The following is a 26,806-nucleotide window of genomic DNA, read 5'->3' on the forward strand; positions in this document are numbered from 1 at the left end:
ACTGCTTGTGCTTAAAGTGCGTTGGCACTCTTTGACAATATTGTAGGGCAATGTTATACTTAATCATCACATCAGCCTCCTCTGACGACTTGTTTGCTGCTGCTGCCTGCCGCTTAAAGTCAGTGGAGAGAGGGGACACTTGGGCAGTGCATTTATTGCAGCATATAATGTATTTTCTGGATTCACTGTGCTTTTTCAGCGTTCAACAATTGATGGCTCCGTGTCAGAGCACTGACTATGAATTTCAGAAGGATCAGGCCTTAACAAAAACTCAACAAAAATCAATAGTCCTTTTCATCTTTTCTCATTAACCACAGCTATATCCACTTCTGTTGGGCCTAGGCTACTCACTAGGGCTGGGTATCATCACTGATTTCTACAAGCCATTCGATTCCGATTCACAAGGTCCCGTTTCGATTTAATTTTGCCTCAGACAGTCAGAAATATTATAATTCTGAACATTTATCAGTACTGATACATGTGAAACCTTATCAGAGGTGTGAGCATCATAGCATATGCCTTTGGGTTAGGGTTAGGGTTACTGTTCTCCTAACCACCACTGTACTTACTGAGAAAGACTCCAAAATTTTCAAATTTGGTTTAATCAGTCCATAAGGCCATACTGCAGTTCTTTTAAAATGTTTCATGCCTTAGTCTTTTTTCTCTGTTTCCCTTCTTCGGGGATGGCATTTTCACAACCACATGATTGTCATTTATGGTTCATCTCCTGCAAATGATGTAAACACTCCTGTCACTTATTTCTGGCAAGATTTAGGCTAGGATCTCTTTGGGAATTGTCGCAAATGTGCTAAAAGGGACTCAAAGCTCATTACATCATGTTTGCTGATATGCAAATACACAATATGCATTAGTTTGCAATACTGTAGAACAGCAGGAAAATATAAAAAGTGAAAAAGACAGATTATGACTGGTCTTTACGCTTTTGATATAAGATCAGAGGTATTTCCTGTTTTGGATACATCATCACCTTTAATTTGTGTATCATCCTCTGGCTTGCCCTTGGCATGATGGATGCTTGCACTTAATTTGAAATATTTAAATAAGTGAGGAAGTCTTAACAAAATGCAAAAAGCAGATGTATGACTCTGTATGCACGCACCTTGTGTGCACACTTGAAAAGAAACTTTCCATGAATTTCACCCACTTCTTCAGGTATCATGTAAAATGGTTTGTTTCCCTGCAAAAGGTTAATAGATGTATTTAAATGATTTTTTTAATAAAGAAAACCATAAATGTGAAAATTTATATATTTTAAATACATAGATAACTTTGTAAACCCTAGCTGGATTATACAATAGTACAATTTTTGAAATGTTTCTATGATACTGGGGGGTTTTTGCATTCAAGGGTTAGCCTTTTGGGTTTGGTGAGTCTAGTTTCCTTTTAGTGTAAGTAAACTTTGCTGCTGCCATAACACCACAGTCTGTGAGTGATATCTTTACATCTTTTTCCAATGTAAAACTGGATAAGTGAAGAATGGATGGATGAGTATATGGATGGATATTGGTGACAAAAATTAACCATCCTGCAAAACTGAATTATGTCTCTTACAACCCAAAGGACTGTGCTACTGTGTAATATTCTAACATATTGTTTTCACATTATGGTACTCCATACAGGAAACCACTGTAATGTTTCTGTGTCCCTGCAGCAAATGGGGAGCAGCATGAAAGTGGTGGCTTGAATCAACACACTTGCCAAAGGCAAGAGATCAAAGGCTTAACTCTAGATAGCTGAAAAAAGACATTTCTCACTACAGCATTTATTATTTTGTTCAATTTAAGAACCATCCTTATTTTATATTATATACACTAGAATCATCCCTGTCACACAACACACACACACACACACTGAACTTTTTTATGAGGCAGGCAGTTGCGCTCTGACCTCCTGAAGGAGAATGCTCGATTTGTTAGACAAATATTCATGGAAAGTCAAAAGGCTCGACACATATGGAGAGATGCCATCAATGCAAATGGTCTTTCAAAACCAAAGCCAGAACAGCACTATCTGTGAGGGAATGTGTCCCGTAACACATCCCCTCCCAACCAAACGCATACGCACTACCCTTAACACACACCCTCTGTTCAGTGTAACTTAGTGTTCATAAGCAATTTGCTCACTCACTTTGACTGGAAATCTGATCGGTGTCTGATAGACATGGAGTGTTGTTTGTTAATTGAAGCAAAGTTAATGGGTTAACAATCATTTTTGTGTAGAGTGCAGCAAAGGTAAGAATGTTTTATTTGTGTATTTCTTTAGATTGTTGTATCTTTTTAAGGAAAATATAACAGAGGTGAGCTCTCACTACCACCTGACTGAACTACACACAAGTCTGCCTCTTGTATTAAATTATTAGAGTTAAAAGTTTCTGACATTTCAAATTAAGTTTTGTATATTGTAGCCTTTCAGGTTTTATGTTGTCAATGTCTCCATCTGGATATATCAGTTTAAAAAAAAGCATATTACCAAAACACTATCCCTGACCTTTGTGGTTTTTAAGATGTTAAATAATCATAGTTTAACATAATCTAAAAAGTCATAAATCCTGTAATAGTTAAACCTTTAAATGTGAATCTCTTTATGTTTCTGCTATAGAAGCCCCCAGCATGCTATGGCTGTCATGAGATACATTACCATTCAGTATCGCAATATGCTATTCCTATGATAAGAAACCCTTTAACATCTGTTTTGTTAACAGGATCTTCCCTTCCGCAAGCCAAATAACAGAACTGAAAATACTTTGTGATTTCATCAAGTTGAGTAGAATCATAGTAGGTGAACAAGTTGTTTTATATCTATTAATTTCACTGATTAGTTTAGGTTTTTTTTTAGTTTATAACATGGTTTGGTGCATACATTTCTGTTTCTGGATTTTTAAAAAAAATTGTTTTTAAATTATCAATATTTATGATACATTACGATTGTTGATCCCAACACACCGGCCGTGTCTTTGACTCAACAAGAAAATAATGTGGGCATAAGCTATACCGCATCACCAGGCTTTGTGTACACAGTGGTGCTATCCTACCGTTGGTGTGGACAGGAATGAACAGTGCACTGTTAAAAGAAAAACCACCAACTTGTTGTTTGTATTCATAGCCAACATGCAAAATGATGCAAACAGGTTTTTCCTAGCTAAATACAAGCTTCCTGTACTTTGGAAGGGAAAGCAGATAGCAGCTGATAAGAGTGTTATGGAAGCTAAGGACAAAAATAGTTTAAGATAGTTTAAGACTCATAGTTAAATATATGGGAGACCCAGTGCTGACATAGTTAATAAAAGACAATAAAACTTTATGGTGAGATTTCAATAAGCGCATGTAGGAATAGAAACAGGTGATGCAGTCTTATACTGCATTTCAGCTCAGTATTTTGGTTTTAAAACCTCTACCTTTGCACACTTTTGAATCCGGTGCTTTTACTGGCTTCAGAAAACAGAGTTCTTGTCATGATCCTGGGTCTTTTGACCCAGCGTTTTAAGTTTGAGTTTATTTTGTTCATTAGGTTATCTAAGTTCATTTGTTTATTAGATTTCCCTTGTGTATCCAACCCCAACATGTTCTCACTCCCAAAGCGTAACATTTTACGCTAGGTGACAAATCGTCAACATATTACGTTTTCGGCTACCCACCACATTCCTAAATGACGACCTCGGAAAAATGAGGAAATATGAGAACCGTATGGACTCAATCTACACATGTTCGCTCTTTTTCTTCAAATCGCTTAGAAACACGCTATTTAACATCATTAAAGTCCTGGTTAACATCAGGAAAAAGCTTAGCGTTAGGGCTAGGGATAAGGTTAGGTTTAGGGCTGGAATACAGGGCTGGAACGTCTATTACCGTGGGAGCATCATTGCACTGGATTTCAGCCATAACCCGCCGCGTACCATAACAACGGCAAAGTTCTCCTTTTGCGTTCCTCAGGAACGCCGCGGGACGTGACAAAACGTCGGCATGTTACGCCTCGGGAGTGAGAACGGGCTGCCAACCCCTGTTAAGTCTCACTTGTCCTTCATGTGCTTCATGTCTGTGTTTCTTATGTTGTCATGTTTGCGTTTCATTATGTTTCCCATTTTATTTTGAAAGAGGTCCTGTGTTCCTGCATTTTGTTTTACTCTTCCCCTGTGGCGTTATGTTCATGTTGTGTCTACTGTGCCTTTCTGTTCCATGTTTCAGGTCCCTAAGTTCTGTCTCCCCAGTCTGTTAAGTTTACATGTCTTGAGTTCCGTCAGTGTGTTTCCTGTTTTACTTTCACAGTTTGTCCTATGTTAATGTTTCTAGTTTTGCTTCCCTTGTCTCGTCCTGCCTAATTACTCCCAGCTGTGCTCTCCTCCTGTGGCTCATTCCCCCTCGTTATCGCTCAGTGTATTTAAGGCCCATGTTTCTCTTTGTCAGTGTTGCGTCCTCCCTCATAGCTGTGTGATTTTTCTCTGTGGCTCCTTGTGCTTTAGTTTTCCCAGTTTAGTTTTGTATTGTTTTTCGTGTTCCACTCAACGCCAGCAATAAAGCTGTTTTTTGAATTTACTTTTTGTCTCTGCAAGTTTGCATTTGGGTCCTACTCTTGCCTGCACACAGCCGTATTGTAACAGTTCTAGCTTAGTGATTATACTTTCCGACACTTTGTTTTGACACTTTCAATTGAGTTCCATTTTATTTATAATAGCAAATCACAATAATAGTTGTGAGAGTGTTAATGTCCTTACAGATAGGACCAGTATTTCTTTATGCATCCATGTGCTGTACCTTGGATAAATTGTGTACTTTATGTATGTTCTTCATTGAGTGTCTCTCTTCTCAGCTTGTCATAACTCGTGTGTTTTTTTTCCCCAGGTGATGAAAATGTATTCCAAGGTTTTCATTTTCCTGACCGGAGCTGTGTACATCTACTACCAGGTAGAGAACCCTCTTCAGTCTAATGGGGTACTTTTTTGTATAGGAGTACAGTTTACCAATCAAGGTTCAAGTTAAATGTTAATTATATTTTACTACTGTGTGTTATATACTAGTTTAATGTAGAAAATTCAACCTGTTTTATTCCAAATCTCAACTCCACAGTATATCCATATATGATTTGTGTACTTTAATTTGTCTTAACACTGAATTGTTAGTTTTTCAAAATGTGTAATTTTGTAATCTTTCTGGTTTTGCCATTGCAGGTCCTTGCACAAGGTAAGCCAGTAAGGTAAAAAGTTAATATGTTTAAAATGTCTTCAAATAGGCAGCAGGATTAAAAGTCCTGGTCACCGCGGGTTTAAAAAAGTTCTAGCAGATTAATTCCAGTGCAACTGTCACTACGTCTGGATTTAGTCAAAGAGGGTTTTCATACACAAATACACAGTGCTCAAGCCATTTCCTGCTAGTGCAAATCTTTAAGTCCAAAATGGACAGGAGTTGAAGGTGATCACATTGATTAAGCTAAGTTTATTTAATAATGTGTTTTAGTTTATTTTATTAGTAAGCCTTAGGTATTTCACAAGTAATGATGAGAACCAAAATCTACCTTTTACTATCCCAACAAATCTGAATTCCTAAATTGAACACAATAATTCATCATGTAGTTAATATAATTTTTACATTTATTCTATTTCTCAAATACCTCTTTTCAAATAAGTTGCTAATCACACAAAATAATAACATATATCAAATCTTATTCCTATTTAAGATATCTACAGCGCTGAGATAATGGTGGAGAGTAATGTCACACTGGATGCCCAAACTGTCCTGTCAGCTATCAATTCAGCAGACCTCTCACTGACCAAACAAACAGTACAAATCATAAACACTGAACTGGTAGCAGGTATGTTTCTGGAACACTTTCTTGAATTTGTTGATAAGTTGTAATTTTTTTTTTGAAGTAGAATAGAATAGCTTTTATTGTCACTGTTACAAGAATAATGAAAGGCTGTTTGGCATTTCTCCATGTATGTGAAGTACACAATAGCGTAAGTATTTACACAATAACAGACAAATTTACATTTACACAAGAAAGATATGTACAAGTTATACATACACCTGCAAATATACGGATACACCAATACACGCACAGACATACATATATCTATACACATGTATGCATGCATACACACACACACACACATATATATATGCCATCTGAGGAGCAGGTGCATTGAGAGGTGCAGTGTGATCAGTGATATTGCACATCGAGTGGGGGGTGCTGTTGCAACTATAATAAATAAGGTTATAATAAATACAGTTTAAAGAGGTAGGGATGTTGGTTGCATCGAAGTATAAATAGAAATACGGTTTATAAATAAGGTGTAATGTCCATGAGTGTTGGCAGTGCAGTTATCCTCCAATCAGGGTGGAGGTAGGGCATGTTGGACAGCATGTGGGTAAAACTTCTGTTGAGTCTGTTTGTCTTCGACCTGATGGACCTGTAGCGTTTACCAGAGGGAAGGGGGGAAAAGTGAGTGTCCAGGATGCATGGGGTCTTTGATGACGATGCTTGCTTTCTACTGAAGTCTGCCAGTATAAATGTCTCTGAGGGGGGTTAGTGAAGTGCCGATTGCCTGCTGCCCTCACCACCCGCTGCAGTTTCTTCTTGTCCTCTGCGGTGCAGCAGTTGAACCAGAGTGTGCAGCAGTAGGTCAGAAGGCTCTCGATGGTGGAGCAGTAGAATTTAACTAGCAGTCTCTGGGTTAATAGGGCCTGACGTAGTTGCCTGAGGAAGTACAGCCTTTGTTGTGCTTTTCCTGCCTGGTGGGAAATGTTTATGGACCAGGTAAGGTCGGCCGAGATGTGGACTCCGAGGAACTTAAAGCTTTCTACCCTTTCTACCTCCTCCCCATCAATGTAGAGGGTAGAGTGCCCCGATCGCTTTGTTCTTCTGAAGTCGATTACCATCTCCTTGGTCTTGGCTTTGTTCAGATGCAGGTTGTTGTCGTCACACCATTGCTTCAGATGCTGAACCTACTCTTTGTAGGCTGAATCATCGTTGTTGTCGATCAGTCCTATGATGGTGGTGTCAGCAAATTTTATAATGGTGTTACTGGTGTGGATTGATGAACAGTCTGGGTGAAGAGTGAGTACAAGAGGGGACTGAGGACACACCCCTGTGGGACACCTACATTCAGAATGAGGGTGGAGGAGGTGTACTCTCCCATTCCGATGTTCTGGGGTCTGTTGCTCATAAAGTCCAATATCCAGCTGCACAGTGAGCTGCTGAGTCATGGGTTGCTTAGTTTTTTAACCAGTTTGTGGGGTTGAACTGTATTGAAGGCAGAGCTGAAGTCCACCAATAGCATTCCAACATAGGAGTTACTAATGTCCAGGTGTGTGAGGGTTGTGTGAAGAGCTGTTTTTATTGCATCCTCTGTTGTAAATAAATATATAATAATGATAAATAAGTAAATAAAATTGTGTAATCTAACCTTTTAAAAAAAGGATCATCAAGCTGTGATTACTTAAACATTATCTTCAACATAACAGAGCTGCAGTAATATTAACTGCAATTTGTCTATAACTGATGTTTTTCTTACAAGAGTCAAAACTATTGGACTGGACTCTGTTTTAATAAAAGAAGAATATTACCAATGTGCACTGTTTCAGGTTTTGTCAGGAAGTGCTCATTTGTCAGCTCTACTAAACTCATGTGAGATTACTAGTTTATATTGATGAATAAATACACTGAACAAAAATATAAACGCAACACTTGTTTTTGCTCCCATTTTTCATGAGCCGAACGGAAAACATCTGAAATTTATTCGACATATACAAAAGACCCATGAGTCTCAAATATTATTCTCAAATCTTTATAAATCTGTGTTAGTGAGCACTTTTCCTTTACAAAGATAATCCATCCCACCTCACAGGTGTGGCATATCAAGGGGCTGATTAGACAGCATGAATAATGTACAGGTGTGCCTTAGACTGCCCACAATAACAGGCCACTCTGAAATGTGCACAGTTTTGCTTTATGGGGGGGGGGCAGTTCTTGCATCCCAGTTCATGCAAGAACTGGAATGTTTTCAGCTTCCAGCAATTGTGTATAAATCCTTGCAATATGGGGCCATGCGTTATCATGCTGCAACATGAGGTGATGGTCGTGGATGAGTGGCACAACAAAAGGCCTCAGGATCTCGTCACGGTACCTCTGTGCATTCAAAATGCCATCAATAAAATGCACCTGTGTTCATTGTCCATAACATACGCCTGCCCATGCCAGAACCCCACCACCACCACGGGCCACCTGATCCACAATGTTGACATCAGCAAACCGCTCACCCACACACGCTGTCTGCCATCTGCCCTAAACAGTAAAAACCAGGACTCATCTGTGAACAAAACACCTCTCCAACGTGCCAGATACCATTGAATTTGAGTGTTTGTCCACTCAACTCAGTTACGATGACAAACTGCAGTGAGGTTCAAACCCCAATGAGCATGAAAAACATGCAGATAAGCTTCCCTGAGATGGTTTCTGACAGTTTGTGCAGAAATTCTTTGGTTATGCAAACCGATTGTTGCTGCAACTGTCCGGGTGGCTGGTCTCAGGCGATCCTGGAGGTGAACATGCTGGATGTGAAGGTCCTGGCCTGGTGTGGTTACACATGGTCTGCAGTTGTGAGGCCAGTTGGATGTACTGCCAAATTCTCTGAAACGTCTTTGGAGACGGCATATGGTAGGGAAATGAACATTAATTTCACGGGCAACAAGTCTGGTAGACATTCCTGCAGTTAGCATGCCAATTGCACGCTTCCTCAAAGGTTGCGGCATCTGTGGCATTGTGCTGTTTGATTAAACTGCACATTTCAGGGTGGCCTTTTATTGTGGCCAGTCTAAGGTACACCTGTGCAATATCCATGCTGTCTAATCAGCCGTTTGATATGCCACACCTGTGAGGTGGAATGGATTATCTTTGTAAAGGAAAAGTGCTCACTAACACAGATTTATAAAGATTTGAGAATAATATTTGAGAGTCATGGGTCTTTTGTGTATGTAGAAAAATTTTCAGATGTTTGAGTTCAGCTCGTGAAAAATGGGAGCAAAAACAATAGTGTTGTTTTTATATTTTTGTTCAGTGTATATTTTAGAGCTAGATTGTCATGCGCCGAGGCACGCATGCACCAAAGGATCAAAAAGCAGACTCGTATGCGAGCAGGAAAACACACTTTACTATGTTAACAAAAGGTGACCCGGGATAACCAGAGAAGAAAGCGTGGAGCTGAAAAACTCGGGGATGTAAAATGACGCGGGGAAGCCGAGATCGGGACCGTGGGGAGGCTGCAACAGAAAGGGGAGAAAATTACTTGAGAGCCGGGAAAACAGGGAAACACTACAAGACAGGGTTTGAGTAGCTTGCTTACGATCAGAGTGGGGACTGTGGGACTCGGGAGGGGAGTGTGTAAGTCCGTGGAAAGGGAATCTGTGGAGTCGGTGATGAGGCCAGGTGATGCACCGGGTAGTCCAAGCGAGCAGGAGGACAGGCAGGTGGCAGATGCAGGACGCCGGATCGAAATCTAGACACACGAAGGCAGAGCTAACGCTGTTCAAATAAGACATCTGTACAATGCTTCCACGGGAGGCTAGTTTCTACAGAGAGGTTATTAACGGACTGGCGTGGAGCATCCGTCAGCGCGGGGTTAAATAGTCCTTTAGGTAATCACCCCGGATGGAAAGCAGGTGTGCCGGTAATGGCCCAGCCCGGGGATGTGGCCACCAGGGCATCCAACACACACACACACACACACACACACACACACACACCTTAGACACAGGACCACGGACCATGACAAGATATTTTTACATTACATGTTGTCTACTGTTGTACTGTGAAGGAAAGCAGGTGTCAGTCAAATTTTCCCATACAGTTCTGATGATCCAGAGTGGCCCTAACCCTCAAATATAAAAAACTAAAAAAAAACCTCAGAGAATTAAGAATGTTTTCTTTTATTTCTAGAGTGCCTCATTGTTGGAACTGACACGAACTGCAACTGCTCTACAAATTATCATTGGAGCAATGAAGTGTGCTACAACTACAGCTGCTGCAGGGATGCTACTTGCAAACAAAATGTATCCTACATCACACCCCTCTGTTCTCCTAAAGTTAAAGGTAGATCTCCTGAAATGTGTAACTCTTTTTTTGTTTGTTTTTTGTTTATTTATTTATTTATTTATTTTCCTATTCTGTTGATTAATGATATGGAATAAGTTTTAGTGTATACCAGTGTTATTATAGAGAACTAATGCAAAATTAAACTATTTGCATTAAAATTAGTGTTGAAAACATTAAAAGTACTTAAAAATAGAAGTACTTTTTTTGCAAGTAAACAATATTATTTATTTGAATAAAAAATATAACAATAGTCAAACCTCGATTCTGTCAGTCTGCCCCAGGGCAGCTGTGGCTACAACCGTAGCTTGCCTCCACCAGTGTGTGAATGCGAGAGTGAATCAATAGTGGCATTGTAAAGCGCTTTGGGTGCCTTGAAAAGCGCTATATAAATCCAATCCATTATTATTATTATTATTATTAAATTAATCAAAAACAAAGCATACACTGAAAGTAATGTAACAACTTGAACATTTTGAACAATTACACCTAAATTAAAATGAGAAAATGTACTTGGATTCCAGTTGAAACTAAATTAATATAAACTATAATAAGTGTAGTGTACAAATCTGTTGAATACAGCTATGTTTATCCTTTGCTTTTCACTCTTCTACTTTTTCAAGATTCAAGAGCTTTATTGTCAATACAGTAGTATTCACAGTATACAGTGTACTGAAATGCTGTTCCACCCTAAGCCCCCCATGGTGCATTTATAAATATATAAAGAATATGTATCCAAGAGATACAAAACTAGGAATTATAAATAAATAACATGCTAAGTTTTGGTTAAAATTAAGGGATAAAAAGGTACTAATTACTAACTATACAATTCTATACAATACTATAATGGTAACTATATAATTCTATACAATACTATAATGGTAACTATACAATATTACCTGTACGATAAACAAAGATAAACAAAGACAGGACTGAGAGAATACAAAGTGGAATGTGCAGTAGGTATTGAATACCAGTTTCAAGCTATTGTCAGGATATTATTGATGAGACATGACAAAGACGTGTGCGAAATGCAAAATGTAAAGATTTCACCTAAAGAATTCAGGTGTGTGTTCAGAACTATGTGACTGAGTGTGCAAATGAGAATATTGTTCCCAGGACCAGTTTGTAGTGGATTTGTGGTAGTTTTTGTTGTTTTTGAGTCTTTTGATGATTATTGTAAGGTGTTTGTAGAGGTGTATGTTTATATCAGTCCTTTTGTGGTAGTGAGTTGAGGGCTATGACTGCTTGGGGGAAGAAGCTCTTGCAGTGTCTGGTCATTACAGTTTTAATGCTGCAAAACCGTCTACCAGATGGAAGGAGGGAGAACAGTGCATGTGAGGAGTGGAAAGTGTCCTTCACTATGCTGTTCGCACGTCGAATGATGTGTCTGTCATAGAGTTGGGAGATGGATGTGAGAGGGCTTCCAGTGATGCTCTCTGCACTCCTGACTATTTGCTGCTGAGACTTCTTTTCAGCGAGGGTGCATTTCCCATACCAGATAGTGATGTAGTAAAAGTAAAATGATGTGAGGATAGGAGGAGGGAGACTGGCCTTCTTCAGTTTCCTAAGAAAGTGAAGACGTTGTTGGGCTTTCTTCATGATGGTGGTGGTGTTCAGGTTCCAGGAGAGGTCAGCTGATATGTGCACACCGAGGAACTTCACACTGTTGACCATCTCAACAGCAGATCCGTTGATGTGCAGTGGGGTGTGGGCCATTGAGGTCTTCCTGAAGTTAACAACCATCTAAATGTTCAGAAGACTAATGAGAGACAGGTTGTTATTCTGACACCAGTCCACCAGGTGTTGTACCTCTTCTCTGTATTCAGACTCATCAGTGTTGGTGACAAGACCCACCACTGTTGTGTCATATGCAAACTTGATGATGTGGTTTGAGCTGTACTGTGCAGTACAGTCATGTGTTCTCAGTGATGTTTTTAAGGATGTCCATGAGGATGCCTGCGAGCTTGTCCCGAAGCACCCGGCCAGGTATGTTGTCAGGTCCTGCAGCCTTTCGCGGGTTTACTCTGCGAAGTGTCATCCTGAAATCTGCTGTGGACAGACAGAGTACTTGGTCATTGGGGGAGGGGGCATCTTCCTTGCTGGCTCTTTGTTCTCTGCCTCAAAACATGCAAAGAAGTCATTTAGTTGGTCTGGCAGAGAGGGATCCCTGCTGCATGCTGGAGGTGTTGGCTTGTAGCCCATGATTGTTTGGATGCCCTGCCACATTCGCCGAGTGTCCTTTGTACTTGTGAAATGTGTGTTGATCTTATCTGCATACTGCCGCTTTGCGTCTTTGATGGCCCGTGATACATCTGCTCTGGCTGTAGTGTAAGCTCCTCTATTTTTGGACTTAAAGGCAGAGTCTCTGATTTTCATCAGGTTGCGTGGCTTTGCAGAGAACCAGGGTTTATGGTTTGCAGATCACGGTTTTGGAGACAGTGACATCCTCAATGCATTTGCTGATGTAGCTGGTCACTGAAGTTGTGTACTCCTCCAGGTCCACTGTGTCTGAGTATGTAGCAGCTTCTCTAAACATATCCCAGTCTGTGCATTCAAAGCAGTCCCCATGCTGATATGCATGCTTGTCTTTGACAACCAAAATAAAACCTAAAGTAATAACTAACTGTAATATTTACAATGAACAGTTTTCATCATTGGATCAGTACAGACTGCAGCAGCATGGGATCCAGCCAAGACCACAATGGTACGTCTCATCCTCACGTTTGTACTATTCTATAAATAAAGTATAAATATTAATATGTTTTCTATTGTTACATAGTACAAAAATATCAACGATGTCATGCTTTTTCTTTTCTTAGCTTGAAAACCAATTTCAAAAACTGAATGCTTTTCAGTATGTGAACGTTACTGGTTCAAGGTACTGTATTTTACAAAGAAATATGTTATATAAGTTACCTTTTTGATTTTGTGTTTGTTTTTTATCAATGTTATTTTTTTAAAACAACATCACTTATTATTGGGACACCACTTATAGTCACCAACTAAACTGTTAGTTATTATAGGTGAGTTTTTTGTAAATGATTCTACCTGAGTTAGCTAATGTCTTCAGGGCTGTTTCAGAGACCTGAGCTTCAAAGCTGATTGGTAGATGGGAGATCCTGAAACCATTCCAAAGAATTCTATGTAAAACTCTCATCATTTCAGTAACTCTGTGCATACCTGATGACTAGTGTCAATAGCTGTTCCCTGGCAATAGAGGGGACAGCACTTGAAAACTGCATTCATTAATTTTCTTTTCTGCATTTCATGGTGCACAAAAGTGATTGCGAAAAAGATCAATCTTAGGATTCCAAAGAGACTGTCCAAATACTTTTTGGAGACATTGCAATATGTAATATAAGTCAGTTTTAGACACCTTTGGAGACTGACAAAATTTATTAGATATGCACAGTAAATAAAACTTACTGTTTGTACTGTAATGTTTTTTTTTAATGTCAATAATAAGTCATTTTTCCATCATTCTCTACAGAAACAACCCCACATCCCCATCACTGCTGACCCTCACTGACTTTCAGGTAGCTGTCAGTGTCAGAGTGCTGACTTATAAACTTCAAGACATAGTCAACAATCTTACAAGTCAGCTTACAGCTACTATATTTGTGGAAACTTTAGGTCAGTAAAAAATTATTTTTACTATTCTTTCAATTCCTGTACAACTTGATCTTCTAATCTATATATTTCTCTGTACCAGAGATTTATGACATTTGTTTGTCTATAAAAATATAGTGTTTGTGTGCTCCAGATATGGAGTTATATTAAGTATCATACCTCTTTCTTTTTTTTTTTGGAATGTGCATTATGGGTATTGTGTTTTTGTATATGTTACCCCATATTTCCACACACTAATTCAAGTATGACAAAATAAGTAAGCAGTATGGTTCAGAATGAGACTTGTGTTCCCAACAATGCAACAGTCTTTGCTCTTTTGCTTTTATGTCTAAAATGAGCCGTCCAGCTGTTTTTGTTCACACCCCAAGTGTCTTTTCTATCCATACAACTTTTCTTTTCTATCCATACAACTATCTATCCATACATTAAGCAACAATGCTTAATGAGTTAGTTTTCATTTTCCAAAGCACATGATCTTTGTTTTGCTTACATTTAATGCAAAGTTAAATGTAACACCCATCCCACGTTCTATTGAGAGGGGCCCTGGGTTCCTGTTGTTACTTTCCTACTGATACTCCCTTTTTAATGCTTATGGCATAAAATATGCAATAAAACTACACTATATGGAAATAAACCACACACAAGCAGGTCAATTATAAAGTTAACTCCACTTTAGTGAATAATTGGTTAACAACAACACAAAGGAAAATAAGTAAAATTAATAAAGTTTGTTAAACAATGGTAAGCCATCTACCTGAACAGAAACAAAATAATCAAATAATATTGTGGGCCCACGCGCACTCTCACCGACACACACACCTGAAGTGCTACAGTCTTTCTGCTAGCAAACCTGAGTCGTGGCTCGGGTGCTTTGGGACCTAAAACAATATGGTCGCTTCACTTGTTGCCAAGCAGTAAAATAAAAAATAAAAAGCACGTGCAAACAACAGTACTCACACCTCCAGGCAGTTCAAAGGGATAGCGGAGGAAACTGGGTCAAGGCTACCAGCAGGCCGCGGCAGCAGCACTCACAGTCGCCGTCTCCACGTGCTACCATGTGAACACATAACTTCAGCACACCAGCAGAAGGGACCTCTCTGACACACCAGCAAGACGTCCGTCTCCTCCTACTCACAGTAGAGTACAACAGTTTTCCACTACAGTTAAATATCCGTCAACCCGAAAATACATTTGTCGCCCTTCTATGAACTCTGCGTTCACTCAATTCAATTCAATTCAATTCAATTTTATTTATATAGCGCCAAATCACAACAAATGTCGCCTCAAGGCGCTTCATAGATACAGAGAAAAGCCCAACAATCATATGACCCCCTATGAGCAAGCACTTTGGCGACAGTGGGAAGGAAAAACTCCCTTTTAACAGGAAGAAACCTCCGGCAGAACCAGGCTCAGGGAGGGGCGGCCATCTGCTGCGACCGGTTGGGGTGAGAGAAGGAAGACAGGATAAAGACATGCTGTGGAAGAGAGACAGAGATTAATAACAGATACGATTCAATACAGAGAGGTCTGTTAATACATAGTGAGTGAGAAAGGTGACTGGAAAGGAAAAACTCAATGCATCATGGGAATCCCCCGGCAGCCTACATCTATTGCAGCATAACTAAGGGAGGATTCAGGGTCACCTGGTCCAGCCCTAACTATATGCTTTAGCAAAAAGGAAGGTTTTAAGCCTAATCTTAAAAGTAGAGATAGTGTCTGTCTCCTGAATCCAAACTGGAAGCTGGTTCCACAGAAGAGGGGCCTGAAAACTGAAGGCTCTCCCTCCCATTCTACTTTTAAATACTCTAGGAACAACAAGTAGGCCTGCAGAGCGGGAGCGAAGTGCTCTAATAGGGTGATATGGTACTACAAGGTCATTAAGATAAGATGGGGCCTGATTATTTAAGACCTTGTATGTGAGGAGCAGGATTTTGAATTCAATTCTGGATTTAACAGGAAGCCAATGAAGGGAAGCCAAAACAGGAGAAATATGCTCTCTCCTTCTAGTCCCTGTCAGTACTCTTGCTGCAGCATTTTGGATTAACTGAAGGCTTTTCAGTGAGTTTTTTGGACATCCTGATAATAATGAATTGCAGTAGTCCAGCCTGGAAGTAATAAATGCATGAACTAGTTTTTCAGCGTCACTCTGAGACAGGATATTTCTAATTTTAGAGATGTTGCGCAAATGGAAGAACGCAGTCTTACATATTTGTTTAATATGTGCGTTGAAGGACATATCCTGGTCAAAAATGACTCCAAGGTTCCTCACAGTGTTACTGGAGGCCAAGGTAATGCCATCCAGAGTAAGAATCTGGTTAGATACCATATTTCTAAGCTTTTCAGCGCCGAGTACAATGACCTCAGTTTTATCTGAGTTAAGAAGCAGAAAGTTAGTGGCCATCCAAGTCTTTATGTCTTTAAGACATTCCTGCAGTTTAACTAATTGGTGTGTGTTATCTGGCTTCATGGACAGATAGAGCTGGGTGTCATCTGCATAGCAGTGAAAATGTATGCTATGTCTTCTAATGATGCTGCCTAGGGGAAGCATGTATAATGTAAACAGAATTGGTCCTAGCACCGAACCCTGTGGAACTCCATAATTAACCTCAGTGTGTGAAGAGGACTCTCCATTTACATGCACAAATTGGAGTCTATTAGATAGATATGATACAAACCACTGCAGTGCAATACCTGTAATACCTACAGCATGTTCTAATCGCTCTAATAGAATATTATGGTCAACAGTATCGAATGCTGCACTAAGGTCAAGAAGGACAAGCACAGAGATGAGTCCACTGTCAGAGGCCATAAGAAGATCATTTGTAACCTTCAATAAAGCTGTTTCTGTGCTGTGATGAACTCTGAAACCTGACTGAAACTCTTCAAATAAACCATTCCTCTGCAGATGATCTGTTAGCTGTTTGACAACTACTCTTTCAAGGATTTTTGATATGAAAGGAAGGTTGGAGATTGGCCTATAATTAGCTAAGACTGACACTCGACACTGTTGTTCAGCTCTCGTCTCTCTCGCTTCCTGCAGAGTGCACTCCCCACTTACTTCCACCCCTCTACCTGAGACTACTTCAGGGTTCACTGGAGCTGTAGTACATATCAATAACATTTCAAAAATAATGACATAAACCTCAAAATACAAATAAAAAGGCTGTGCATTTAACTGACACACATCACATACCTTACAGGCATTTGTATACACATTATTGAACACAGTAAACATTTGCATTTAACTATCAATATAAATGAACTATTTAAATAAATGACCTATTTATATAGCCAGGGCTACATAAAGTTTTCATATCAAGCCAAATTTACTCACTTCTTTTTTAATTAACAGTGTGTGAATGTTTGTGTGAATGGGTGGATGACTGAATGTGTAAAGTGCTTTGGGGTCCTTAGGGACTAGTAAAGCGCTTTACAAATACAGGCCATTTACCATTCACCAAAGCTGCTGTAAACTCTCACTGAAAAAAATATATTTCCACAAGTGCACAAAAGTGAGAACACGTAGCATGAGTCTGAAACATTTTAGTATTTTTGAGACTCATATGTCATATGTATATTTTCATATGTTTTGGGCCTAGCACCGGAGCTTGAGGAACTCCAGATTGTATATCCATGCAGGTTGATTTGTATTCATTTATATCCACAAATTGCTGTCTCATCACCCAATTCAGCACAAACTATCTAATACCACACTTTTCCAGTTTGTTTAATAATATATTGTGTCAAAAGCATTTTGAGATCTAGAGGTATTCCAACTGCACACTCTTTATTGTCTATATAATGTTCAAGTTCGGTGTGCAGGCAGGAAGGAAAAAAAGGACCCAAAATGCAGGACACTCAACGATGGGACTGGAACTCAAAACACAGCTTTTATTGCTGGAAAAACCTCCTCATAAAATAAAAGTCACAAAAGCAAAACAAAATTCAACTCAGAACAAAGGAACTGGAACATGACAAACACACAGCATTTAGAGGGTACAACACGACAAAGGCAAATACAGGGTTTAAATAAACGGCATAGTAATCAGGGAATGAAAAACAGGTGGGAGACACAGCTGGGTGAAATTAGGGCTATTGAGTACTTAAAGCGCTGCATACAACATGCCTCATTCACACCATTCATACAATCACTTCTAAGATCAAGTGCAATTTAACCAACATTCACACTCTGATGAATGCATCGGAGAGCAACTTGGGGTTAGTAACTTGCCTAAGGATATTTGGCATGCAGACTGGGGAAGCCAAGACTCGAACCACAAACATTCCAATCAGTAGCTGATCTGCTCTACCACCTGAGCCACAGCCAAGAATCGGAACATAAATCATAATACAGATAAACACCAGAATATAAAAAAACAAAAAATGCTGGGTCGAAATGACCCAGAACTGTGATATTATCTATTCTAACCATTCAGTATGAATAAAATAAATGTTCATAAATGTTCCAAAACAATGTTGTTGGCTAAATTTAAAGTTGGATAAGTTTAAAGTGACCTTTTTAGCATTTTTATAATTTATATTTCCATGTATTATCTTAACACAGGAATGGTCATTGTAGAGGCCCCAGGGACTCAAGTTTGCTATCAGTCCACGCCAAAACTTGCATGCAAACTTGAGGAGGCCACAGACAGGGCAGGCTGGAATATAACCACAAGCAATCAGCGCTTTGAGCTCAACAACGGCAGTGTGGTCCAGCTGAATACGACCTGTAGCACAAATACCTTCCAATCTTGTATTGGTGTTACCCTCAACAAGGTGACAGGCACTTGGGAAGGCAAGTGTTTACACTTTTTGCTTGATCAAAGATAAAACATCTCTGATATGAAATCAGTATACAAAATACACTTAGTTATAAACTCACACTAACAAGATAGCATAATGAATTAATCCTGTGAAGCACTTCCTCTGAACAGGTTTGAATATTTTTTTTCTTTTTTGCGATCAATATTTTATTGATTTTCAACAGGGATGAGGGGACAGGTTAAAAAAACTGGTTTGATCCTTTGTGTGGGTAGCACAATGGCGCAATGGATTTAAACTGTTTGATCAGCTCTGCTCTGAACCTTTTCATAACAAATAGGAATCAGATTTTTTTAAAACTTGCATTGCAATATTTTTGACATATATTGTTTATACTCTCAGCGCTGTTTCCACTATGGTCAGTAATATGGCAACTGGTGGCTCAGCTCCTGTCATTTCCTGCATGTGTTGTTAACTGAAATGTCAATTAATGTGTAAAGGTCCAACCCTCCATTTTAATTGTAACTGTCTTATGTTCCCTGCAGGCACATATGAGTGTGGATTTACCATTGGGTCAATCAGGCACATAGGCAGGGCTAATCTGAGTGTGGCCCTCCTACCTGATACAATTACCCTGAGTAGCATGCCTCTTACTGTGGACTGTCCATATAATCAGGAAAGTGTAAGCATTACCGTCAGTGCCATAATCCCAGCAAGCAATGCAACCTATAACATTTCGTGGGGCTACAGAGGTAATGTGTCTCCTGATGTAAAAAAGACAAGTAAGATTTTTTTTCCTTGAATTTTCAGTATTCTAACAGAAACTAATACATAGGGGTTTTTTTTGTTTTGTTTTTTATTTATGTCATTAAAAACACTCACATTAATCAGTAATGCAAAATATGTGTAAAGCTTACTGCACAAAATCTTTATTCACTTAAAAAAATGTCATCTTCTGTTACAGCTTCAAGCAGTTACGTCAACTACACATTCAATCCTGCCATCTCCTGCAAAGAAACAACTGAAACATATGTTAATATCAATTTTAAGAATGTAATCGGTCAAATTAAAAGTGCACAATTGAACATCCCAGTTATCTATGGTAAGGATTCTTTAAATTGTCTATTATTTTAAATACGTTGAAAGGGGCCTTATTATGCTCATTCCAGCTCCAGATTTTTATTCTACTATTATGCCAGGGGCTGGGACAATCCTGTCTGAAAAACAGTTCCAATAATACCACCTTTCTTTTAAGCCAACTTTCAACTGACTGGCTACTCAATATTCAGCAATATATGCCTGAAATGTATAATGGGTCTACTTTAATCTGTTTATTGTAAATTTCACGTGTAGTATAATGACATATTCTCAGGCTTTGGAATTGCATATGTTTGCAAAGGCCTATGCTGCACCAGCTAATGATATAAATATAATTAATAATATTATTTTCTTTTTCCTAATGTTTTTTTTTTTTTAATTAAGCTGGGAAGCCATTTTGTAAAGAGGAGCTACTGGATGAAAATACATGGCCAAAAACCCCAGCTGGAGACACAGTGATTATTCGAACATGCCCAGCAGGCAAGGTTGGCTATAAGTCCCGATCTTGTAACGGCCCAGACTGGCAGGCAGTGTTCTCAAGCTGCGTCAGTGAACAATTGAACAAAGTTTCAAATGCAGCTGAAGTGAGTGTGTCTTTATTTGTCATTACAATAATACGTTTTTGTTTGCTCTCGTTTGCATTTGTGTATGTGTTTCAGTATTTTTAGTTTCTGAAACTGCAGTGATAAAGGTTTGTAAATTTTCATCTTAGTTCACCTTGACTTTAAAGTTCATACTCTCAGCTCTCTGCTGAGGCTAGGTCTCAGTCACACAGGCCTAGAGACTGGTCAGTGACCACCATGGTGACCACTAGTTGCTACAGAAAAAGTGTGTTCCAGTATTAAGTAGTAACTGGAAGTTTGCTGATGGAAGCTAGAGTGAATTGCTTTAGTCACCAGCAGGTTCCCACAATAACCAGTGGTTTACAGAATAGATGCTAACTTGGCTCCAAATACACTTACACAAACCAGAAACTGATAAAGTATTCCTTACTAATGCAACCAATACATTTCAACTCAGTCTTCAGTTTACTGTTTGCATCATACTGTCACTACGACTAAGAGAATAAAATGGTGAGTGTTTGACAGACAAGTTGGCATTTTTCATGTAAACTACAGATATCTGCTGGCAACTAATCACAAAGAGGTTTTTGTTGCCATTTGTTACCATTTTCACCCAACATTATAAGTAAAATTTAATAAACTCCAAAACTAAGCTATATAGATCATACCATTTAGAAGGGGTTTGGTCAAATCTGGAGCGATTTCAATTACACAGCGTAGCATATTGCATATGTAAAACTACTGCTTTGTGTAATGTTTTGCATGTAACCCATATAAATCCAAATGTAAAAGTATATCAAGACTTTAAAATAAAATGTCTGTTGTGCTTACTGTTGTGATCTATAAAATAGAATTATAGGATTTTTCTTTTCTTTACACACTAATTCCTTTATCTAGGGCTTCCTGAAGGGACTAGGGGCCACCCCGGAGGTGGCCAAGAATATATTTGAAGGGCTAAAGAACAGCTCTACATTAAGTTCTGGATCCGGTGAAAGTATTGCTGACGTTAGCGCCTCCATCGGTGTTCTAAATATGATGGCCAGCGCATCAAACACAAGTGATTTGGGAGAGGGTATCTTTCCTGTAAGCACATCTACCTTTTCTGTTATACATACATAATTCTGAATATAAAAGTTCAGACTTCATTTTAGAAGTAGAAATTCAAATAATCCTCAACATATACTCTTTCTACATTCTACTACTCATGTCATGTCAAGATAGTTAGGGGAATAATACCAATAATACAACACAATAGAAATAAGTCAAAAAAAATGTACAAGTACCTATTCTGCAGGAAAAATGTCCACCAACAGTATAATATGGATTAATATGGCAGATTATCAGTTTCATCAGTTTAAATATGTTTCTTTAATCTACAGTAAGATCTTTAAGAAAAATAGAATAACAAAAGAATTGCTAATATAATGTCCTTCACGACTCTGTGATGCAGCTAACTGTCAATACAGCAACATATAACTCTTTCTAAACATGTTACTTGTTCTGTTATTAATTAGCTAACATAAATGATGTAAGTCTATTAGCAACAACTAACCAGAACAGGGCTCTGTAGTGGAAATGACCCTTTTATACATGTAGTTTCTCTTCCACTTTAAATTTCAACAACAGACCATGCAGTACTTAAAGATCCTTGACTGTACACCCAAGCAGATTACGCCTGAATAGGGGTCCTAGCATTAACTGAGAAAGTGTGAAAAGTCACTGTTTTTTTAAGTTTATTTTCTATTTTACTGTCTTTCAGGATTTTGTTAGTGCAGCAAGCAATATGTTGAATGGCACCTGGAGTGGGGTAAATGACACAATTCGTTATAAAATGTCATCAGTCTACCTAGATTCTGTGGAAGGTCTAGTGAAGAACATTAACGTCAACCAGAGCAACGGAATCAACAGTACAAATCTAGACCTTACATTCTGTCGAAGCAATGACTGTAATGTGTCTGTGTTTGACATTGGTGTGAATATGAACAAGACCAATGGAATACTGAAAACTGTAGCTGTGAAAAATCTAATGAGTAAATTAAATAACAGCTTTAATGGCACAGAACCTGAACGTACCGACCTCATATTATCAGCCACACTGGACAATAATAGTGATTCAACTATACGAATTAGACTGGACTTCCCCAGTGGGAAAACCAACCCCACTCAACCTCACTGTGTCTTCTGGAACACCGGAAGGAATACATGGTCAGATGAAGGATGCAATATCAGCTTTTCTGATGAAAACCACACAATATGTGAGTGCAACCACCTAACTGCATTCTCTGTCCTAATGTCCAAGGGTGATGGAGGAAAAAAAGATCCTATCCTTGAACTTATTTCAAATATTGGCCTTGGTGTGTCCATTTGCTCCTTGGTGATCTTTCTCATCATTGAATCTCTGGTGTGGTCAGCTGTGGTCAAGACTAACCTTTCTCATTTTCGGCACACAGCTATAGTGAACATTGCCACATTCCTCTTGCTCGCAAATTGCAGTTTCTTGGCTTCTAGCAATCCCAAGACTCTAACTGACAGCTGGTGTCTAGTACTGACCATATGCAAACACCTGTTTTTCTTGGCTATGTTCTGCTGGATGCTGTGCCTGAGCATCATGCTTGTCCACCAGCTCATCTTTGTCTTCAGCCCACTGAGGAAAAGAGTTTTTATGTTCCTCTCCAGCATTTTAGGCTATGTTTGCCCAATCGTAATGGTGGGATCCAGCTATGTGTACTGCAAATACACCAACCAGAACTACTACAACAGCGAAACATGCTGGCTAGTTTACGAAAAACTCTTGGTTGGCTCCATGCATGCTTTTCTCCTGCCTGTGGGAACCATTGTTTTGGCAAATCTCTTTTCCATGGTTGTTGTCATCGTTACACTGATGAAGACCTCAGTCCCTGACAGCAGCAAGGCTGATGACAAGGAAACGGCAAAAGGCATCCTCAAAGTGGTGATTGTTCTAACACCTGTCTTTGGAGTGACATGGATCGTTGGCTTCATTCAACTCATCATGTTTGATAGCCCGCACCATAACGTTATCACCTACATTTTCACCATCCTTAATACCTTCCAGGTAATTTGAATGCACAGTTAGCACATACCAAGCAAATTTAGGTAATAATTGTTTCAAAAAATGTATTTGATGATCTAAAACAGGGGTGTCAAACTCAAATACACAGTGGGACAAAATTTAAAACTGGAACAAAGTCGTGGGCTAACGTTAATATTTATTGAAATATATTTATTCCTCTAGATATAAGAACGAATCTTTTCTTATGGACTCAAACACGTTTTGCTGAAAAACTGAATATGGAACTAGCAAAGCTTAATACTAAACAATATATATATTAGCTGTATAATACCAGTAGGCCAGCTCTAATAGTAATTTGGTGTGGCAAATTTGGCCCGCGGGCCAGAGTTTGACGCCTATGATCTAAAACATTCACAAATATGAAAAAGAAAATCAACAATGGACAAATCTCCATTTCACTCTATTATATTTTATAAATTATAATTGTCTTTTTTTATAATTCTTTTTCTTTAAAAGTTATATTTTTTTGCTTTTCATTGTTGATCAGTTGTAGAAGTAACATATTTTAAAACATTCTTATTTCATTGTTTAAGAGTAAAAATAAAGCCATGTATTAAAGTTGAGTTAATTATCAATATACAAGTTTCTGATGATGATCAGAAAATGTCATTCAATGGCAATATGCACAGATCTAACTTTCCCATTGGCATATAATTCCCTTAAACTCTTGTCTCTGCTGATAAAAACGGCAAACCTGATTCAAAAGGAAAACCATTGTGTATTTTTAGACATGTTACGTATTTTTTCTCTCTTCCAGGGTTTTTTTATTTTGATCACAGGGTGTTTTGCAGAGCAGAAGGTAGGTTTAATCATTTTAGTGGAACAGATATCACTCTAGATATATTTATTAAAAGAAACTGATGGTTAGAAGAAAGTGTTTAGTATTTGCCATGTACCTAATGTATTAAACAATTTGTCTACATTGTTACTATCAGGTCAGAGAGGAACTGTTCAAGCTCATAACTGTAAGCACAACAATGAGATACATACAGAATTGCCTGATAAAGTGATAGAAACATGGTTGATAATACTTCTGGTCTCTTCCCTCAGGGAAAATCAAAAGGAAATGACAGCACAAAGAAATTCACTTCAACTACGTACACAAAAGACCACTGAAGATGTAGGTCAGTTCTATCTATTGTCCTTTACAATATTCCTTTAATAATGCCAAATTTCTATCTTGAAACTTGGTAGCCCACTGAACTGATCAATCCTGAGTGATGAGAGATCCTTCAGTAACTAAACTTGCATTTTCAGGGTTATATCTATTAACTGTTGATGGCTGCTGTAAACCACCACACAAATACAAGTTGTTTTGTGTTTACAAAGTAATCTATAACACGGCTGAGTAGCAGGGTTGCACTTGTACTCAGGTGGAATAGGTTGTGTAATATCAACATACTAACATGCTTAAAATGATAACGTTGGTGTTTAGCAGATGTCATGTTTACCATTGCAGTTTACTGAGCTACCATGCTAATTTACACAGTTGCATTAAAAACTATGTGCAGCTAAGGGATAAAGTAATTACAAATAATTGAAACAATTTAGCCAAGAAAGAAATTTTAATTTTGCCTTGATTATGTTGGATGATAAGCATTTCATGGATTGCCAAAGTTATGAACCCTGTTTATTTGCTTTATCTACAGTGTGGAAAAGACACATTTCTCAAGGTTTTGGGGTTTTTTTTAAGCAGCGGAAATTGACATTTTGATTTCTGGGTAACCCAAACTGAATAAAATGAGTTATTAAACCATGGTCACACTGAACCTGTTGAAACAATATGAATACTTGTTTTCTGCTGGTTTTGTGATCACAATTTGAATGTTGTGCTGTTTTTCACGAGGCTCTCGTGTCAAACAGTTATAGTACCCATATGGTCAGCATTAATTACTTTTTCACCACATGGAAGCAGAAATGATCTTTTGTGAATTAAAGTTGAGTCTTAAAAGTTTAATTTTTTTGCTTTTCAGACTGTGAATCCTGAACTAACAACTCGCCTGTCCAACTACCCCTCTACAGGAGAATACAGTTAGCATTAAGTTAGTATGTAGTTCATTGACATTTACAGTGGGTTGTTTAAGGAGATTTAACTAAATGTTGTTTATAATCATATCATTATCTATAGTTATTTGTAGTTTTCCTAAAAAGCAATAGAACCCCTGTCTAGTTATTATTTATGACCAATTAGAAGTGCATGACAGTGTCTTGATCTCCAGAGACCCTGCCTTTCTTATTTATTCTTATTTTGCCATGTAACTGACATTTCTTGACTGTAACACATATACAGGACAATAACAGCAAACAGGACGAAGAATGCACTTCAGCTGCATTGACAGATAGTGTAAAACATGGATGTACCTGCCAGATGTAAAAGTGAGGCTTGTCTTATACTTTTGTTTGCAGTCGTTACTAAATGACGTCCTTGACATAAATGACAGCCTGAATGGCGAGGGTTAGGGTTTCAGTGACTCATTTCCAGTCATCTTGGAAATCTAGGTCATTCTTCTTGCCAGAAAAGAGAATTTCCCACGATATCTACATCAGCACAAGTTTCATGGTCAGTTCTACCCTTCACTCTTCACATCAGGTTTCAAAACACCAAAATGCCACTCAAAAGAATTATCTTGAAGCTTCAAATGAGATTTCAGGAACCAGCGGGTTACACTGAACATCTTTTATACTGTCTTTGGCTGAAGTGAATCTGGTAGTGAGTTTGAAAATTGTGTTTGCTAGCAATAACCAAAAAATGTAGCATACTATACCTTTAAATAGAGCATTGTTGTCAATGATTAGCGCTACGGTTCCGATGATATTTGTACATGACACATAGTACTTCTAGCTATTCTTCTTGCTATTATTATTAGCTAAGGTTGGTAGATTTTGTCAGTTATCTTTGTAGATGCAAAAATCATTTGTTTTCTTCCATTCCAAGTAAAATTAAAGATAACTAACTGTGTACATCTTCGACTTAACTGGATTTTGGATATTAAGTAGACCAAGAGTGCAAGTGCTCACTGTGCATAGAACAAAGTAAATGCTTTAACAAGTCCGGACTTGTTTAATGGTTGTATTTAAGATGAATTACTGTATATTTAAATTTATGTTTGGCGTGAACTATAACCTGTATACTATCCCTGTGTGGCCACTGTATGTATCTGAAATCTGTTCAAATAAAAATAAATAACATTCTTTTTTTGTTGTGAAATTGAATTCCAACCTTACATTTTCCTTTAAAAAAATCACTGTCACATACAAATAGACAAATCATTGTTTTTATAATGTTATGTTGGGACATCACCTTTGAGTGGAGTGGCTCAATTTACTCCTGGTCCCTATATTGCTTCTAATCCTGATGCCTAATAGAAGGTCCTTGTTATTTCAAAAATCAATGGAAAGGTTTATGTGATACAATAATCTTTGCAAGTGGAAACATTCACAATCCATCTCCCTCCCAAATGAGCCATAATATAACAAATTTACATTTCAAAGTTAAAGTTTCAGCTACATTACACTCCAGTACTGATGACAGTTTTGATTTCATTAATGAGCAAATGCAGAG

At 38.3% G+C, this 26,806-nt stretch overlaps 1 protein-coding gene and 1 pseudogene across 4 annotated transcripts; both read left to right on the plus strand.

The window, feature by feature from the left end:
* Window positions 1-1,735: 1,735 nt before the first annotated feature.
* adgrf3b (adhesion G protein-coupled receptor F3b) lies at window positions 1,736-26,506 on the plus strand. Of its 4 annotated transcripts, none has more exons than XM_085133418.1 (19): window positions 1,736-2,252; window positions 2,723-2,795; window positions 4,857-4,919; window positions 5,183-5,195; window positions 5,689-5,823; window positions 9,946-10,098; window positions 12,747-12,805; window positions 12,921-12,979; window positions 13,592-13,734; window positions 18,296-18,526; window positions 19,038-19,274; window positions 19,457-19,594; window positions 19,975-20,174; window positions 21,051-21,236; window positions 21,913-23,226; window positions 24,002-24,043; window positions 24,180-24,209; window positions 24,295-24,364; window positions 25,218-26,506. In XM_085133418.1, the coding sequence occupies exons 3-18, from the start codon at window positions 4,860-4,862 to the stop codon at window positions 24,358-24,360; spliced, it is 3,066 nt and encodes a 1,021-aa protein (XP_084989544.1). In that variant the 5' UTR covers window positions 1,736-2,252; window positions 2,723-2,795; window positions 4,857-4,859; the 3' UTR covers window positions 24,361-24,364; window positions 25,218-26,506. The 4 variants fall into 4 exon arrangements, with proteins under 4 accessions (XP_084989544.1, XP_084989542.1, XP_084989543.1 ...); XM_085133416.1 differs by having other exon boundaries at window positions 2,723-2,799; window positions 24,295-24,368; window positions 25,218-26,503; XM_085133415.1 differs by having other exon boundaries at window positions 1,737-2,252; window positions 24,295-24,368; window positions 25,218-26,502.
* Window positions 5,831-9,939, plus strand: LOC146501205 (uncharacterized; annotated as a pseudogene).
* Window positions 26,507-26,806: the final 300 nt, after the last annotated feature.

Source organism: Neolamprologus multifasciatus, chromosome 15, assembly GCF_963576455.1.
Source record: "Neolamprologus multifasciatus chromosome 15, fNeoMul1.2, whole genome shotgun sequence".
Classification (NCBI taxonomy): Eukaryota; Metazoa; Chordata; class Actinopteri; order Cichliformes; family Cichlidae; genus Neolamprologus; species Neolamprologus multifasciatus.

Coding starts and splice junctions, on each gene's coding strand:
- adgrf3b (XM_085133418.1), top strand. CDS start 4,860: ATGAAAATGTATTCCAAGGTTTTCATTTTCCTGACCGGAGCTGTGTAC. Junction 18,527..19,037: donor GGTGACAGGCACTTGGGAAG/GCAAGTGTTTAC, acceptor TGTTCCCTGCAG/GCACATATGAGTGTGGATTT. Junction 23,227..24,001: donor CCATCCTTAATACCTTCCAG/GTAATTTGAATG, acceptor TCTCTCTTCCAG/GGTTTTTTTATTTTGATCAC.